Here is a 20395-nt window from a genome sequence, read left to right as displayed (position 1 = left end):
AATTTAAGGGATAGATTCTCGATACTATTTCCTACAAAAAAGTTACCGACAGTGATTTTTGAGCACAGATACTTTTCGAGCTATAAGACTCCAAACATTGAAGAAGGGGGGATGAAAATTTCAAAAGTAATAAATAATGGTCGAAAAGATATACTGAGCATTGCAGATCGTTAAGAATGATAAATACAAGTTACACTGTAAGTTTCATGTCAATCAGATCAGTATTTCCGTTTTTATGAATCTTTGAAATTGTCTATGGGAGTTTCTATGTTAAATTTGAAATCACGCATTTCACGTTTTCTCTAAAAGTAAACAAGATATTCTTGTGAAATTCAGAATATAAAATAACTGTGACATTGTTCCGACCTGATTAAGTTTTGAAATTGAAATTCGGGAAAATAAGGGATTTCAAGGGGCCAATCCTGAAATCCTACAAAAAAGTTAGCGACAGCGTTGTTGTACCTATGATACATTTTTTTGTTGTAAGACTCCAAAGTTAAGAAAAAGGGGGGATGGAAATTTTAAAATTTCAAAACCATATAGGAAAAATATTTTGAAGACTACATATTCTTAAGAGTGATTAATAGAACATGTTCTATAAGTTTTAAGTCAATCCAAGCAGAACTTTCGGTTTTATGAGTCACCAAAAATTGTCTATGAGAGTTTCTCTGTTAAATTGAAATCACGCATGTTCCATTATTTCAGAAAGGAAGCAAGCAATTCTTCTCATTTTAAGTGGAATACTTACTTTTACACTGTCTTCAGGTGATTAGGTGATGAAAGCAAAATTCCACAAAATAAGGGATTTTTAGGGGCCAGTACAAAAAAAACAGTTTTTTCCCTGTAACTTTTTTATTTGGCAACCAATCTGTAAACAGTTTTCGGATTTGAGTTAAGCACGAAGAGTACATTTTAAAAATTATGGTCCGTGGGGTCACTTTTTGACCCCTTATAGGAGTTTCAGAGGCCTGAAAAACAGTACTTTTAGAGTTCTCTTGATTTCATCGCGTAATTAGAGTTATCGGCCTTTGCACGGTTAACGAGCGTAGAAAACGAAAGTAAGGTTTGGTCCCGTTAGCTGCTTAGCTATACTTTTTCAACAAGCGCTCTGCTAGACTCGCCATGTATCCCATAATGGTTCCTTTCATTTTGCTTTATCGAATATCACATCAAACATGAGAGATCTCAGTGTTTTAAGATATTTGACCAGGACTTTAGTACGAAACTAAATTCGCTGCCACCTAAAATACGTAGAACAAAAATACGGGGGTGGATCCTCCAGTGTTTCGTAGACGGACTTTCATAAATTAAAGTCAAACCATGTAAAGTTAGAAGGTACAGGAAAAAAAGAAAACAAAACATGAATCTCATTTCATGATCACAAAAAGCATATTTTACAAGATGAATTAATTCTAAATAAAATTAAAATAAATTTAATGTTTGAAAAAGAAAATAAATATCTGAAAGGAAATTAACTAATCATAACAGAAGAAACAAATGACATCAAAGATATTTGAAGAAATTCTAGATAAAATGTATATCTTGTTTCTCCGATCACCAGAAAAGAAATTTTAGGCATTTCTGAATTTCTTGTTCTTGCCGATAAAGTTTATATCTTCTAGGTAAATGAGACAATGACTTTTAAACTTTCCAGAAAGTTTTTATGGGGTGTTTTGTAAAGTATTCTGAAATTTTAGGTTAATACGATGTCTGGTTTAGAGTTTAAAGACAAAATCTACAAATCTACGTCGCCATTGCTCAGAAAAAAAGGGGGGGGGGGAAACGTAAGGAATGCTGATATATATAACGAATATACATAACAGAAATGTTAGCTTACTAAAGGGCTTATTGTGTCTAAAAGGTCAAAGGTCAAGGTCCTGTGAATTAAAAGGATGAAAGTACTTTTTTTTTGTTTTTGTTTTTTTTCCCGGTTTTAATTAAATCAATGGTAAACAATAAAAGGCTTAGGGGGTAGTGTCGAAAAGCACTTCAATTTTTGTTGAACAATGAAAAGAGGTCTAGTTTTATTAGGGCTTTTCAACTTTTGGCGAAAAGCCCTATTGTTTTCGTCTTGTTTTATTAGGGCTTTTCGCTTTCAGGCGAAAAGCCTTATTGTTTTCGTCTTGTTTTATTATTATTATTATTATTCTGACACTTTTTATGTCAAGGATTTAAAGAAACATTTTAGAGATATATTTATTATTTTATGATCAACTAATAGAACATTTAAATGTCTCTGGAATGTAAGGTTTTGGACTTCCGGTCTTTGGTAGTCAAAACCTATCTTTTTTATAGGAGCCAATATCTTTGTTAATTTACAGACAAATTCTTTAAAATTTAAGGGATAGATTCTTGATACTATTTCCTACAAAAAAGTTAGCGACAGTGATTTTTGACCACAGATACTTTTAGAGCTATAAGACTCCAAATATTGAAGAAGGGGGGAAGAAAATTTCAAAAGTGATAAATAATGGTCGAAAAGATATACTGAGCATTGCAGATTGTTAAGAATGATAATTATAAGTTACACTGTAAGTTTCATGTCAATCAGATCAGTACTTCCGGTTTTATGAGTCTTTGAAATTGTCTATGGGAGTTTCTATGTTAAATTTGAAATCACGCATTTCACGTTTTCTTTAAGAGTAAACAAGATATTCTTGTGAAATTCAGAATATAGAATGGCTGTGATATTGTTCCGACCTGATTAACTTTTGAAATTGAAATTCGGGAAAATAAGGGATTTCAAGGGGCCAAACCTGAAAACAGACTCTTCCCTGTAACTTTTTTTATTTCTTAACCAATTTTTAAACCGTTTTCGGTTTTGGCTTCAGCACTAGAGTACAACAAAAAAATTATGGTCCGTGGGGTCACTTTTGTACCCCTTATAGGAGTTTCTGAGGACTGAAAAAACGTAATTTGTATTTGTTAAAATAAATATAAAGTAAGAGTTATCTCTCTTTGCATGGTTGTTAGTACGCTTATGTACTATACAGGTTTCAATTTTGGTGCACATACAAAAAGTACTTCCGGTTTTATGAGTCTTTGAAAATTGACTATGGGAGTTTCTATGTTAAATTCAATATCAGGCATTATTTCACGTTTTCTCTAAAAGTAAACAAGATATTCTTGTGAAATTCAGAATATAAAATAACTGTGACATTATTCCGACCTGATTAAGTTTTGAAATTGAAATTTGGGAAAATAACGGATTTCGAGGGGCCAAACCTGAAAACAGACTTTTCCATGTAACTTTTTTATTTCTCAATGAATTTTTGAACAACTTTGGATTATGAGTTTAGCATAAAGGGTACAATTTAAAAATTATGGTCCGTGGGGCCACTTTTCGACCCCTTATAGGTATTTTAGAGACCTGAAATATAGTAACTTTTAGTAATTTTAAAAATAACATTGTAAGAGTTATCCCCCTTTGCAGAGCTCAAGTGAGAATTACATACTCTTTATGTTTCCATCTTTATAACCTTCAAAAGACTTGATCCGGTCTGATTAATTTTTTTAATGTTTTTCATTTTGTTAGAGTTATCACTTTTTAAGGTCCTTGAGATTTAAAGCGTTGAAAAGCCCTCCGTTTTTGTTGAACGACAAAAAAGGTCTAGTTATTATTATTATACTTAACACTTTTTTCGTTCAGCATTTAAGGAGTACCTTTAAAAATAGGTTTTTTCTTTTCTAACAACTAAATAGTAAATGTAAATATCTCGCATATGTAAGGTTTTGAACTTCTGGATTAGTCACTTCCGGTTTCTACTATGGGAAAAGTGAAATTTCTAAAGAAGCTAAAATCTTTCTCATTTTGAATGTCTAGACTCTCAAATTCAAGATATAAATTCTAGAGACCAATACCTACAAAAAAGTTAGCGACGGTGATTTTTGACCACTGATACTTTCTGAGATATAAGACTTTAAACACTGAAGAAGGGGGGATGACATTTTTGAAAGTCACAGTTAATGTAAGCAAAATTATTTTTAGCATTGAAATACGTTAAGACTATTAAATAGAACATATACTAAAAGTTTCATTTTAATTCGAGTGGAACTTACGGTTTTGGGGTCTTTGAAAATTGTCTATGGGAGTTACTATGTTAAAATAAAATCAGTCGTACCACGTTTTCTCTAAAAGTACCTAAGATATTCTGGTGAAATTCAAAGTTTACAATGACTCTGATATTGTGCCGACTTGATTAGATTCTGAAAACAAAATTATAAAAAAATAGGGAATTCAAGGGGCCAGTGTTGAAAACAGACTTTTTCCTGTACCTTTTTTATTTCTCCATGAATTTATAAACAATTTTCTATTCTGGGTTCAAGTTAAAGAATACCATGTAAAAATTCTGGTCCATGGGGTTACTTTTTGACCCCTTATAGGAGCTACAGATGACTGAAATAACGTATTTTTAATTTATTTCAATTATAATAGAGTAAGAGTTATCTCCCTTTGCACATCTGTTGACAGCCTTACATACTCTTTAGGTTTCAAGTTTGGTATGCATATGACAAGTACAGTGCTACCTTGGTATATTGCCCCCCGTTATATTGCCACCCTCGCTTATTGCCAAGAATTTTCGAAGAACGGATTTCCCCCTTAATACACCCGTAATATTGCCACCCCCGCTTATTGCCATCCGCCACTGGTTTTGGGAAACAAAAGGTCAAATTATATAAGGAAAACCCTCATGAACAATGCCAATTACCTAGAGCAAATAAATGCAAATATTCATTTGTGTCCCCTTAGATTAAGAAGCCATTCTATCGATCAAAAGGAAATCCCACCTCTATTTCTAGACTACTATAATTCCGCACGTGAAAATAATAAGGATTCTGTTACCTCTGAATTTTTCATAAATTGTTGGGCACAGATTGGGTTGATTTATAAATATCAAAACAGAATCGGAAGAGAAGTACACAGGTACCAGCAAACATAAGAATGCATGTTTATTACAACAGGTTGACGTACTCTGACACATGACTTGCCATTCGTCATGACACTTTACCAACCGAACTTTTTAACTGATTCAGAAATTCTTGAGACGGTGAAAAAAATCTACTTATGATTCAGATGAGATTAATAATAATTCTCAAAACTTTTTTAATACCGAGAGGCTATAACGGCTACTGACATCTTTGTTATCAGGTTATTAAATTCTTAGAGCATGGCGAAAGAGCAGGGAATTGACAGGTGTTCAATATTCTGACATTTTGTTTTTTTTCAGTAAAAATATTGTAAACCAAAAAAATAATGACTTCTTTTTCAAAAAGAAATGAGAGCTTCCCTTATACGTATAATGTAAGAGTTATCCCACTTTGCAGAGATCTAGTGAGAATTACATACTCTTTAGGTTTCCATTTTTATAAGCTTCTGAAGACTTGATCCGGTTTGATTATTTTTTATGTTTTTCATTTTGTTAGAGTTATTGCTCTTTAAGGTCCTTGAGAATTAAAGCGTCGAAAAGCCCTCCATTTTTGTTGAATGACAAAAAAGGTCTAGTTATATTCTGTTTTTCTGTAAAACAATTTACAACATGATTTTCTAGGATGGCATACTTGATGACTTTTTATTATATTCTCTCGTGAAGTGTAGTACAATTCACAACAGAACTTGGTAGACTTTTACAGTCCCTGAAACGTTCTACTTTCCCATTTTTCCGTTCGCTCACCGTTCGTTCAGCGTGCTTTCACCATTCATTCACCGTGCGTTCACCGTTGGCTCTCCGTTCACAGTTTTGCGTTCAGCGTTCACCATGCGCTCGCGTTCACCGTTCACAAAGCGTGCAGCGTTCGCTCTTCGTTCGTTCACTTTGCATTCACCTTGCATTCAGCGTTCACCTATCGTTCATTCTTTATTGTCATTTGGAACTCTGAAGTGAAAGGATTTATTTTTTTGAAAGTAAGGATTTACAGGTTTTGAATTTAATAATTAACATATCGTGTTTAAAGAATAATTATTTCATGGGGAAAAAAACTATATTTTATTATGCTTACTTAGCTGTTTGATCATTTATTAAATTTATCTGGAAAATAAATGTTGTTATGTATGTACCTATGTAGAACGATGCTGAAAAATTAAATTTAAATACGGGAAATATACAGATACTTCAAGCACAGCAACATTTTGTTGTTATGTTAAAGATGACAAATTGTTAATGGATAGATAATAATCAAAGTCAATTAATTTACCAACTGCAGCAAAAATAAAAATTTTTTATTTCTAACACATTTTTTGAATACAGAAATACGTTAGAACTAGTTCCGAGAATTAGTACTGCGGATACCCAGTTAATTAAATATCTTTAGAGCAAATTAAATTGATAGTGTGGTTAAAAAAAAAATGTTTGTTTAAAATGTAATACATTATAGAATTTTTTTTCTACTTTACATATATGAAGTCTTTAATTAGCCAGAGAGAAATGCCTTTATAACATGATTATCATTAATATAACCAAGGTGATTCTCCAGTAATGATATTTTTCACCTTAAATTTATATGTTTGCCATTCGTTTGCCATTCGTTATGATTAAGACTCCCCCCCCCCCCCCCCCCCGATCGGTTACTTAGTTAGTATTTCCAGTATATTTTAATTAACATTTAAAAGGAAATTATTGTGTTTGTAGCACAAATATTTCAGTCTCAAAACAAACATGCATCTAAACAAAATCATTTAACAATAGTAGTTCAAAATATACATGTGCTGGTGGTGATATTTTAAATTGGCAGGGAGCATGTTTCAAATTCAAGCAGCTTAATCATTCCAAGTGTTTATTCCCAATGTATTTTATTCATTTATTACTTTTTTTTCTTTGAAATGTTGGAATCAGATCTAGAAAGGATAAGAAAAAATGTTAAAACTTAACACTTTCCCTTCGATGTAACGAGACTTTCACACCTGCACAGTGTCGAATGATTTTGATTGACAGGTCAAGCACGTGGACTTCGTGTGAACTTGAAGCAGGAAAATAAAAACCGATTATGACTGTAAAACAAATGGATTTATTGATAAAAAATGGTTACTTTCACTGCCTGATATATTTAGAAAAAAATTTAAGAATTTTTGTTTGATATAGGTACAAACATTTGAGGAAAGGGGAGGGGCTAAAATCTCTCTCTCTCTCTCATTTGTCTGTTTAATAAAAACTATGATAGCATATTACTTAAATATCAGGTTGTGAAAATTTAATCTATAACAAATAATATGAATGTCTTTTTGTATCATCTTGTCCGAGTATAATCACGGCGGGGGAATGTCTACAGATACATGTAGAAGTCTGCTCAATAAATCATCATAAAAAATAAACTGACACATAAATATATTAGTGCATTAAAATTTAAAATACTAGTGTATTTATGCAATACGTCCACATAACTTTGTAAAATATTTTAATTTTTTTTTCTCATTATTTTACACGGCATCGCCTTGACATGGAAATATGTGTATGGTTGTTACAACCGTTGTAATTCATTCTATGGTAAGGAGTCCGTAGTTTTCTCTTCTAAAATTAACATTTTTTGTAATGGTTTTATATATCAAATAAGAATTAACATATTTATTTTTACAACTGGATTATTTTATTTTTTATACTTCAGCATTCAGTAACAATTACAATGTTTTACAGCGATAAAAATCGTGTTTGAAAAAGTTGATTTTAAACATCGTACATATGTGCAGAAAATATTGTAAGAAACTTAAATTAATAATTTTACTTAATGTGCATGTATCGTCTTTCTTAGGACAATTTTCATTGACTTGTTTATTTATTTATTATTTATTCATTTTTTGGCACCAGACATTAGAATACAATAAAATAGTTTCAATGCAAGGAAAAGATCAGAGGCAATCCGAATAAATCGTTCATCTTGCATTCACCGTTCACTTTGTACTCGCGTTTGTGCTCCGTTCGCGTTCTGCGTTTGCTCACCATTCACACATCATTCACCAAGTTGCGTTCAGCGTTCACTCACCGTTCGCTCACCGTTCAAGTGGGAAAGTAGAACGTTTCAGGGACTGTAAGATATTCTGTTTATAATGTACAGCAATTTAACTCAGCCAGCATAGTCGATGACTTTTTAATATATTCTGTTTACAGTGAAAAACAATTATCATCAGTATGACTGTCGGAGGCAGCATAGTTGATGATTTTTTTATGTTCGGTTTACAGTGAAAACAATTTACATCAGTATGACTGTAGGCAGCTTAGTCGATAAATTTTTAGACTCTGTTTACATTGAAATACAGTTAACATTAATTCGACTCTCTGAGGCAGCATAGTTGATGGATTTTTACGATTCTGTTTATTTACAGTGAAAAATAATCTACATTAGTATGATTGACTGAGGCAGCATTGTTGATGATTTTATTTTTTTTGTTCTAGCTGTTTACAGAATGACTGTCTGAGGCAGCAGAGTTGATGGATATTTATTTTATTCTGTTAACAGTGTTAATATGTTTACAGTGAAATACAATCTACATTAGTATGACTGACTGAGGCAGCATATTGATGACTTTTTATATTCTGTTTACAGTGTAAAATGATTTACATTAGTATGACTTTCGAGGCAGCATTGTCGATTTTATTTTTATGTTCTAGGTGTTTACAGAATGACTGTTTGAGGCAGCATAGTTGATGGATATTTATTATATTCTGTTAACAGTGTTAAATAATTTACATTTGTATGACTGTCCGACGCAGCATAGTCAATGTTTTTTTATGTTCTGTTTACAGTATAAAACAATTAACATCAGTATGACTGTCTGAGGCAGCATAGTTGATGACCTTGTATTATATTCTGTTTAAAGTGTCAAACAGTTTCCATCATTACAATGGTCTGGGGTGGTATTGTTGATGTTTTTCAATTATATTGCGTTTACAGAGTAAAACAATTACAGTTGTATGACTGTCTAAGGCAGCATTTTACAAAAGTATGACTGTCACCATAGCTGATGACCTTATATTATATTCTGTTTCACTGTATAGTTTCATCAATATTTGCTGTCACTTTACTATACTCTGTTTACAGTGTAGTACAAATTGCATGAGGATTACTAAGGTGGCATAGTTGATAACCCATTGTTATATTGTTCTGTTTGTTTAAAGTGTAAAATAATTTACATCTGTATGACTGTCTGAGGCAGCAAAGTTGATGACCTTGTATTATATTATGTATTATGTTATGTTTTTAAGACTTAAAATTTATATCTGCACTTAACCCCCCTGTAATTTTATCAACATTGTTACAGTGAAATATGAAGATAAGGAACAGTAATCAATCTCAAAAGGCCATTGAAGCAATACAACATTTTGACTTCTTGATAGATTGTATTTGTTGGCAAGGGCATTACGCCAGCTATGGAGTTTGCGAAATGTTGACCTTGGACAAGACTGTTGATGGTTTTCACCAACTTGTTTTCAATGGCTTGCCTCGTTTTGGAAATAGTTCTTACGTGAAGCTTGTGCCTGTGTATCGATCAAGTCGGCTTCATATGGAGGCGATAATGGTTTATTGCAAAATAGAGCTAAGGGAGGTTGACGAAGGAAGAGTTGAGGTCATCACTTTGTTGTGGAGTTTTGTTGTTGACTTACCATTGACGTCTTTTTCTAGTGGGGGTTCCAAATGTGAAGCAGATGTTTAGGACTCTTGTGTTGTCTTTCGTTTCGAGTTCATGGGGTACATAGGATCAACATAGGAACATGAATACAAAAATATGTCTGCTAATAACGGGGCGCGATTAGTACCCATGGAAATTCTGAAAGATTGTTGGTAGACTTGATCCCCAAGAACTACATTAGATATTTTACAGGAAATGTATAGTTAATTTGTGCACCTGATGGTTTGTACATATGTTACTCTGTTAGTCGCTACTCGTGAGGTTTTGATGTTTCCTATTCGTCTCTTCTGGATGGGGCACTTGTCCATAACTCGTAAGTTATCGACAAGTTTGTGGTGTGTTTGTTCTCCCATCTTTTTTGCCAATTCTTCTGGTCATATTTGTATTTTTTCGTTATGTATATTAATATCCTTATAAGGGATATATTCAAATATGGGCATGTGTAATTTTTGTACATATTTGGTTAATTTGTTTGGCATTCTAATAAATGCCCATTTACAACAAATAATTTGTTGTTATATTTGCAAAAAACAGAGCAGAGTAGACTCATGGATGGAGAAAATAAATTATATTGAGGGAAGTTGAAGACGATGGTATAATTGTATTTATGTGCAACATAAAGTAATTTATACCATCTCTGTTATTCTACTGTTATAAGAGAATTTTTCAGGAATTTTCAGTGCCGCAATTAATTCTTGCTTCTATGGATTTGTAACTTGATCTTGTTTATCTCCAGACCATGCATTCTGATGGAAACAAATTTTTGACCCACCTCCTCTCCTGCAACCACACAATATATACTCAATTGTATTTGATTCAATAACATATATATATTTACATTGAAGTAATGGTATGTTACTTGTTCTCAGATTTGCTATATTAACAATGTTATAATACATCGCACAGTGTACTTATTTTGTCGTGTGTCTCACATGCTTTTAAGATTGGCGTGTTTGGCATGTATAACTTTTGTCCATATTTGGTTAATTTGTTGGGCATTTTAATAAATGCCCATGTGTTTGTGCGTGTTTGTTCTCCCATCTTTTTTGCCAATTCTTCTAGTCATATTTGTATTTTTTCGTTATGTATATTAATATCCTTATAAGGGATATATTCAAATATGAGCATATGTAATTTTTGTACATATTTGGTTAATTTGTTTGGCATTCTAATAAATGCCCATTTACGACAAATAATTTGTTGTTATATTTGCAAAAAGGGAAGTTGAAGACGATGGTATAAATGGCCATAGCATTAGCTCTTTGAGCCTTTGGCTCAGAAGAGCTAAAAATGAACAAAAAAATGAAAAAAAAATTGCTTATTAAAATCTTCTTCTGCTGGACAAAGGAAGTGACAGCAACAAAAATGAGCCTGTCTAGCATATCTACAAGACACAATCTATCATCCTTGAAAGTTTCAATCTTCAACCATTTCTGAGAAATCCTCCGAACAAAATTTCATTTTTAAAACAGGAAATTGGCCCTAATGTGCGACTAGGGGTGAATTTTGGAAAAGAAGAAAAAAAATTATGATTTTAAAATGAAATTTTGTCTGCACAGGATCTTAAGAATGGCTAAAATATGAGCTGGAGACTTATTAAAGAGCACAGAACAGGACTTTTAGATATGCAAAATTGCCTTTCCTGCATCGTCAATACTTCCGGTCGCTACCAAATTAAAAAAGTCAATTTTTTCAAATTTGTTGTTTTTTAATTTTTTTTTTGAGTTTGGTAGGGGTAATAGAGACTTATCAAAATGCTTAAAATATAATTTGTTTTAAAAATTCTAAATAGGAAGTAGTTTAATTTTTTTTTTTTGTTTTTGCTATTAAATAAAAAAATTAGGTGATCCTCTGTCCACCTATTTAAAGGTCACTAGCTTTTTTGGCTGCATCGATTTTGTTTCCTGTTTCATTCTCTTTACAAATCCAAAATGACGTTGCAAGGGAGAGCTTGAGAATGGCTGCAAAAAAATTGAATTGTTTACAATCTTTACTGTTACAATGCAGACTCAACTCCATTCCCCCTAAGCAGTCTAAGTCACTTCGTGTCTGCCTTTTGTTTAAATTATCGTAATCTGCTTCACGTCTTAAATTTCAGCGAAATATAAAATGTTGGTTATATATATACGTTTTTTTTTTTGGTATGAAAACCAATATTATGTTACTTTTTATGAATTATTTTTATAAATATGTAAATAAACCGATTTATTATTTGTCAATTAAATTCTGTATTAAAAACAACTTTCAGACCAATTTCTGACAGTTTGAGTTGCGCAGTGTACTCAAATTTGTCAGAAGCTAAACACCTTAAGGCATTCTTTGTTTTGGAAGGGAATGGTACAGTTTTTAACAAATGGGGAAAAGAGTAGATAATATTTCTAAAATAAATTTCATGTCTTTCATGTCATTCTTTTCTTTAGAAATATATAAACATGCAAGAGATTTTTCTCCACTGCTAGGGCATTGTACACACCTCCATACCCACAGGTGCTTTCTTGCCTCTAGAAAATTTCTCAAGCTCAATCCAGTCTCCACTTTCTCCCAAGGCATTAATTTTTAGCCACCAAAACCTGAAAAGGAAATCATTTTACTGTAAGTTTTCTAACAAATATTTAAAGATACATATCATCCTAATTCTGGAGTATTAACGTTCATCCTGATTGTGTTCCTCACCTTCTATCTGGAACTTTGAATTCTTTTCTGAGCTGTTCTGCTACTTTATGGTTGTTCTCCTTGGTCAGGCAGTAAATTGTTTGATGAAGAGATAGATTTAAAAATGGTCTGTTCATATCCTCCTCCAACCTCTGTTGGTATTTCAGTAACTTTATCTGGTCTTCAATTTGCTAAGAATGATGAAAACTTCATATTAATGATAGTACTGTGCTTTAAAAGTTCTGTATGTATATATATATATATATATATATATATAATATATACACTAGTATTCATATATACTAGTAGTAAAATCTCGTAATCATAAACTTGATGGGACCAAGATTCAACTTTGTGATATCAAAGGATTCGAGATAATGAGGACCACAATGCTCACCTGAGTAACTTTGCAATTCTTCACCAGATTTCCCCCTTGTAATACTTATTGTGGCTCCATTGTGCCCCAAGGGGTCATTATTTGAACAATTCAGAATCTACACTACCTCAGAAAGCTTTCACTTAAGTTTCAGTTTCTCTGTCTCAGTGGTTCTTGAGAAGAAGATTTTTCCTTCAGTGTAAAACTTTGATTCCCTATTGAGGCCCCACCCTACCCCCACCGCATAAGTTTCAGCTTTTCTGTCCCAGTGGTTCTTGAGAAAAAGAGTTTTTTAAAGATTTTTCCCATATATTTCAATGTAAAACTTTGATTCCCTATTGTGGCCCCACCCTTCCCCCCGGAGCATGAATTGAACAATTTAGAATCTACTCTACCCCAGGAAGTTTCCACATATGTTTCAGTTTTTCTGGACCAATGATTCTTGAGAATAAGATTTTTAGAGATTTTTTCCTTTATATTTCAGCATTAAATTTTGATTCCCTATTGTGGCCCCATCCTTCCCCCCTGGGGCAATGATTTGTACAATTTAGAATCTACACTACCCCCAGGAAGCTTCCACTGTGTTTCAGCTTTTCTGGCCTAGTGGTTTTTGAGAAAAGATTTTTTAATGACCCCACACTATTTTTGTCTCTTCTTGATTATCTCCCCTTGTAATGGGGCTTGGCCCTTCATTTTAGCAATTTAAAATCCCCTTAACCCAAGGATGCTTTGTACCAACTTTGGTTAAAAGTGGCATTGTGGTTCTTGAAGCGAAGTTGAAAATGTGAAAAGTTTACAGACAGATGGACAGACAGATGAATGGACAGACAATGGACAACTGGTGACCAGAAAAACTTATTTGAGCTCTCAGCTCATGTGAGCTAAAAATATACAGAGAGAATTTATGTATAATAGTGCAGTCTACTTGTGTGCCATGTTATGTTGAAATCAGACCAAAACTGTAGGAGGAGAAGTATTTTGAAAAATTATTTACAGACGGACGGAAGGACAGACAGACAGACAGATGGATGGCAGAACTCAAAATAATTGATGGCCAGCTGGTCTGGGGCCTGTAAATTTTGGATTTGGGGTTGTGCTTTGTAGAAAGCACATGTCCTTGGGACCGGTGATTATTTTATGCATATCAAAATTAATTCACAGTTGGGCAAGTTAACTAGATAGTTTTGTGCGTCCAGGTTCTAGTGCGATGCAAACAATTCCTTATTTTGTTAGTTTGTACTATGAAATAACGCAGTGTAAAATTAATTCAATATCACAAAGATTTCTAAGAACAATTTTTTAGAGAAGTACATTCTTAAACATTGTAATGATTTCTAAATGCTGTTTCACCATGGTGGAACAAGAAACGAGGTATTAAAATAAACAAGATATATGTGCAGTAAACATGGGCTTTGCAGAATCTGTAAGTGTCACTACAAGAGGTGATTAAGAATAAAGATTCAGCGGTGAAGAAGTTTGATTTTTTTTAACTGTTGATTATTAAAATCAGAAATAAATTCAAGTTACATTAGATGTAGTCTGATTTTGTCCCCTTGCAATGAAGTTGGAGGGGATTTAGGAATGTGCTTGTGTGTGTGATTAAGTGTGTGCGTAACGGAAGTTTCACAAGCAATAATTTATGTCATAGTCAAAAGGGATCAAAATGCTCTTTTGCAAAGGGATGCTTCGCTTTGCGGAGCCCTTGTTTAAGCATTGGTATTAGGCCAGTCTTTTTTAGACCTACTAGCCCAATAGGACAGTGAAAGTTATCGACTGACCAGTAAAATTTTAAGTTAATAGCCGGAGTGACAAGTGAAAAAAAATTATTTTAAGCCCTGGGATGGACGACAGACACCTTACTATCGCATAAGTTCTTTGGTCTCTGATCAATAGAGCTAAAAAATTGAGACAGTGAATTGAATGATTGATTTAATGTTGTTTTACCTCCCGTTCAAGAATTTTTCACTCATATAGAGATGTCACCATATACCAGTCAAGGGCTTCAAATTTAGACCTTTACTCGGCCTCAGGGCCATTGAGCAGTCAGGTTTCTTTATCGTGCCAACGCATACAGTGAAACAAGGCCACGGTTTTTAAGGTCTCATCCAAAAGACCCACAACTTTCAGTTCAAAGTGCCGAGTGCTTGGCGAAGGAACAATTTCTACCTATTTTTTTATTGACTAAGGTCAGTCTCGGCTGTGATTCGAACACACAACCTCCCAATCACGGAGCGAGCATCTACTGACTGAGCTACCGTGACGGTCTGAATTGAAGGATCAATAATATATTATCTCAACATAAAAAATTAAAAATATGAGGTATATATGAAAACAATAGTGTCATACAAATTAAATTCATTTAAAACAGGAGGCCCATGGGCCACAATGCTCACCTGAGTCACTTTCACCCTGTTGTTTTGAATCAGGTTTTTTTTAAAATCAATATAAATGTATTCCTGTGTAAAATTTTGATTGCCTTTTGTGACCCACCATTTACACAGAGGCAGTAATTTGAACAACAAGAGGCCCACGGGCCTTATAGGTCACCTGAGTATTATGTAACAACTTGCCAACAATTGAATTTGGTTCGTTTTTTTAAAACCAGAGGTCATGAAATTCACAATTTTGAAAGAGGCACCATTGCTCAACATAACTATACGCTTATAATGCTTAGTTTGATTACTTAATTCCCAGAGTCAGAGCAGAGGAACAAAGAAAAATGCACTTTCAATAGTGCCCTACCCCACAGGAACCCCTGACCCTGGGGCCACATATTTCACAATTTTGGAAAAGGCACCCTTGCACATCATAACTGTGTACTTAGATCACCGACATAATATCCAGGAGCAGAGGAGAAGATTTTCAAAGAATTAATGTATTTTCACCATATAATCAATAGATTCTCATCCTAAAACCAGAACCCCTGACCCAGGAGCCATGAAATTTACAATTTTAAAAGAGGCCCCCCTCCTCACCATAACTATGTACTTTGTTCATCGGCTTAATACCCAGGAGCAGAGGAGAAGATTTTCAAAGAATTAATGCAGTTTTACTATATATAAAAAAAATAGAGCCCTGCCCTAACACCAGAACCCCTGACCCAGGGGCCATGAAATTCACAATTTTGGAAGAAACACGCTTGCTCAACATAACTATGTATATGAATTATCAGCTTAATACCAAGGAGCAGAGGAGAAGATTTTCAAAGAATTAATGCATTTTCACTATATAATCAATGGAGCCCTACCCTAACATCAGAAACCCTGGCCCAGGGGCCATGAAATTCTCAATTTTGGAAGAGGCTCTCTTCCTCATCATAGCTTTGCACCTAGTTCATTGGCTTAATAACCAAAGAACAGAGGAGGAGATTTTTCGAAGAATTAATGCATTTTCATTACATAATCATTAGAGCCCCCACCTTAGACTATAACCCCTTACCCAGGGGCCTTAAGGAGGTTGGATCCTGTCATCAAAAGTAATGAGAATTTTTTATCAAGTATATTTTTAGAATTTATACACATAGCTTAATTAAAAATCAAAACAAAAAATGAGGGTCAATAAGCTTCTTTTGGAGCTACAGAGCATTTAGTTTAACCTTTTTGCACTGTAAATACGTCTTACACATGAATCAATTTTTAAAGTTTTTCCTCCAATATATTATATTCAAATAAATAATGGGAACAAACATAGTCTTATTTCATTTTGAATAGACACATTAAAATTTTGACAAAGAAAAAAAATTTCAAATTACTCCGCATGTTCAATTATTTGACCTTTTTGCACTCAAATAATATCATTTTTCTGGCATTAAAAATTTAACAAGCAAAAAAATCATTGAAAGTAATGACATTTTACTGAATTTAAGAAGAATGGTTAAGAGTATCTTATATACTCAGAAAATAAAATTAAAAGTGGGGGTCTGTGGTGTTAATTTTTAGATATTACTAAAATAGTGCTAATTTTAAGCTTAAATTAGGGCTATGTTTTTCTTGTTTTTCACAATATATTTGCTATATTTATCAAATATGATGATAGAATTCATGACAGTTTATTTAATATATAATTTAGGACCAGTATAAAACAGTTCACTGCAAAAAATATCTCTGTGTGTAGACTGCATATAAAAATAGGAATCCAAACTTAACATACTTGAAATACTTCAAAAGAGAAAAAAATGATCATTTTCTTCTAGAAAACCTTCCGCCACAAAATATAGTTCCTCACTTAATGCTTTTGGTATGGAATTCAATCATGGAGTTTTAACTCAATATAGTTTAATTGGCATTGTAGAATCCAAAATTTATTGTAAGAATTAAAACGTTATGCGGAATTTTTGAAATATAGGTTAAGATAAAAATCTGTGCAAAAGCTCAGGAGCGAACCTCGTTAAAGTTCACAATTTTGGAAGAAACACGCTTGCTCAATATAACTTTGTACTAAGTTCTTCAGCTTAATTCCCAGGAGGAGAGGAGAAGATTTTCAAAGAATTAATGCATTTCATTATATAATCAATAGAGCCCTGCCTTAACATCAGAATCCCTAACCCAGGGGCCATGAAATTCACAAATTTGGAAGAGGCAGCCTTGCTCATCATAACTATGCATTTAATTTGTTTGCTTACTACCCAGAAACAGAGGAGAAGATTTTTTTTTAAGAATTAATGCATTTTCACTCTATATTCAACAGAGACCCACCCTAGCACCAGAACCCCTGACCTTCAGGCTATGAATTTCACAATTTTGGTAGAGGGCTCAATGTTTATTACAATCATGCCAACACTTTGGCTACTTGATGTCCAGGAGTAAATAAGGATTTTTAAACATTGCATTTATTTTGATGGTTTTAGTCCCACCCCTCAGGCCGCCCCAGGGAGGCAGGGACCATAAAATTCACATTTTTTGCTTCCCTTTACCCATAGATGATATATGTCAAAATTGGTTGAAATTGGTTCTGCAGTTTCAGAGAAGAAGCTGAAAATGTTTAATTGTTAATGCAAGGTGGACGACACATGCCAACGGACGAAAACAGATAGCAATAGGTCGCCTGAGTAAACTCAGGTGACCTAAAAATGAAAAATTATAGGTCTTCACTACCTGAGGATGCTTCCACATTAATAAGATTCATCATGGCTTTGCTGTTCTCGAGAAGAAGAGTTTTAAATTTTTTTATCTTTATAATCCCTATTGTGGCCCAACCTTACCCCTGGGAACCATGATCTGAACAATTTGAAATCAACATTACCTTAGGAAGCTGCCGTAAGTTTCAGCTTTCCTGGCACAATGGTTCTTGAGAAGATTTTAAAAAGATTTTTCCTATTTATTTCAATGTAAAACTTTAATCTCCTATTGTGGCCCCACCCTATCTCCAGGGGACATAATTTGGGCAATTTAGAATCTACACTACCTTAGCTTCCACATAAGTTTCAGCTTTTTCCTATTAATTTCAAACATTGATTCCGTGATCTGAACAATTTACAAGAGGCCTAAGGGTCTTGAATCGCTCTTCTGATAAATTGTACAATCTATCGATTCTTTTTGAAGCATTTAAGTATCCTGTATATTTAGATAAACCTTGAAATTCCAAAAGTAGGTCATCATGACCAACATTTTGATAAAAATACTCTGAAAATTCTGACAAAATTTGATGATTCAAAGCCCCTTATTATCTTAAATATTCAGATATAGCCATGAGATTCCAAAAGGAAGTCACTGTGACCCACTTTCTGGTAAAAATACTCCAAGACCCCAAAATGTCTCAACTTAAAAAGTTTACAAAGATTGTAAGTCTCTTTTTATTTTCAAATATTTGATATTGCCTTGAAATTCAAAAAGTAAGTCACTGTGACTTACTTTTTAGTTGCATTCTGAAGATGCAAAATGTATTAACTGACAAAGTTTGATGATTCAAATCCAATTAACACCTCAAAATATTTAAATATAGCCATAAATTTCAAAAGTCATAATGCATCTACTGACAAACTCTGATGATTCTAAGCCAATAAGTATCTGAAATATTACAATATCATCAAAAAATTCCAAAAGTAGGTCACAGTGACCTACTTTTCAGTTGACATACTCCGTGGACCCAAGATGAATCAGCTGACAAAGTTTGATGATTCTAAGCCAATAAGTAACTGAAATATTACAATATCATCATAAAATTCCAAAAGGAGATCACAGTGACCTACTTTTCAGTTGACATACTCCGTGGACCCAAGATGAATTAACTGAGAAGGTTTGACGATTCTAAACCAATTTAGTATTTGAAATATTTAAATCAAGCCATAAACTTTCAAAAGTACACAATGATCTACTTTCAACTGACGTTCTCCGAGGAATCCAAGACGCATCAACTGACAAAGTTTGATGATTTCACCAAATAGTATCTGAAATATTTAAATAAAGTTATAAAATTTCAAAAGTAGGTCATGGTGACCTTCTTTTCAGTTGACATACTCCGAGGACTCAAGATGCATCATTACTGACAAAGTTTGATGATTCAAAGCCAGTTAGTACCTAAAATATTTAAATAAAGCCATAAAATTTCAAAGGTGGGTCATGGTGACCTACTTTTCAAATGAGGTACTCTGAGGACCCAAGATGCATCAACTGACAAAGTTTGATTATTCTAAGCCAATTAGTATTTGAAATATTTAAATATAGCCATAAAATTTCAAAAATAGGTCATGGTGATCTACTTTCCAAATGATGTACTTCAAGGACCCAAGATGCATCAACTGACAAAGTTTGATGATCATAGGCCTTAAAGTGTCTAAAATATGCCTCTAAAACAATTTAAAAAAGAATGCCTGCAAAATTCAACAAGAGGCCCATGGGCAACATCACTCACCTGAGCACTGTGGCTAGGAAAAAAGCAAAAATCAGTTCAGTATTGAAAAGCTTTAATGCATAAGTGGTCCCGACCTACCCCTAAAAGGGGACAGGGGTATGATTTGAACAAAATTGAATCTACACTAACTATAGATGCGAACATATTTCTTTGACTGTGACTTTTTTCCCTACAAGTCTAAACTTTCATTATGGTCCCACCTAGCTGCAATAATGTAGCCCTCTCCGATCTTTTTTTTTTTTTTTTTTGGGAGGGCTACAACTCCTTAGGATCTCCGTAATGGTGGAAGTGCGGGAGTGATTCACTACCGCACATATTTCGGCTCAAATTATCAGTAAGTGGGTATTTATTAACATATCTTACCTGAACTCATAAAATGTAGTTATGAAAGACATAAATAGATCCAAAAATATACAGAAGAACAATCCGTATATCGGTTATTTTTTGTGTATGTCAACATCACAACTTCAATTTATCTGTCATGTTTACTGACCTCGATCGATTTTATTTTGGGACAACCAATGAGAATTCGGGATCTAGGGGAGCAGATCGTTTAGGATTTCCCTTATTTTAAGCATAAATATCACTGTTTATGAAAAAAATAGCCCATGGAATGCTTTTATTTATTGATGTTTAGTGATATCATACAACACAAAGATTTATCAACGCCGACATTTACTTTATCAATTGATTCTAAATTTCAAGCGCAAGTCTCAGTACATCACGTGAGAACTGTCATGGCTGCTGAGGAGAACGACTGGTAAACATGCAGATTTATTTTACTTGGTTTTCGCGTATAAAGGGCTATGATGTTGATAGTGAATAAAAATTCCTTCTCATTTGAAGTAAGTTGAATGCAAAAACAATTTATTTTGCCTGCAGTCGACCGTATCTAAAAAATA

At 33.4% G+C, this 20395-nt stretch overlaps 1 protein-coding gene across 1 annotated transcript in view; it reads right to left on the bottom strand.

Annotated features, from left to right (window-relative positions):
• LOC133185339 (vacuolar protein sorting-associated protein 16 homolog) overlaps positions 1 to 20395 on the bottom strand; it is a 765182-nt gene that overhangs the window by 47416 nt on the left and 697371 nt on the right. The window contains exons 19-20 of the mRNA XM_061320487.1: positions 12290 to 12459; positions 12090 to 12186 (exon numbers count right to left, since the gene is read on the bottom strand). Coding sequence (XP_061176471.1) covers positions 12090 to 12186; positions 12290 to 12459 — 267 coding nt within the window. The remainder of the gene's footprint in view (positions 1 to 12089; positions 12187 to 12289; positions 12460 to 20395) is intronic.

Source organism: Saccostrea echinata, unplaced genomic scaffold, assembly GCF_033153115.1.
Source record: "Saccostrea echinata isolate AGI-Se365-2 ecotype Australia unplaced genomic scaffold, CSIRO_AGI_Sech_v1 ptg000001l, whole genome shotgun sequence".
Lineage (NCBI taxonomy): Eukaryota > Metazoa > Mollusca > Bivalvia > Ostreida > Ostreidae > Saccostrea > Saccostrea echinata.
The sequence above is the reverse complement of the archived record's forward strand: the minus strand, read 5'-3'. Positions and strand labels throughout refer to the sequence as shown.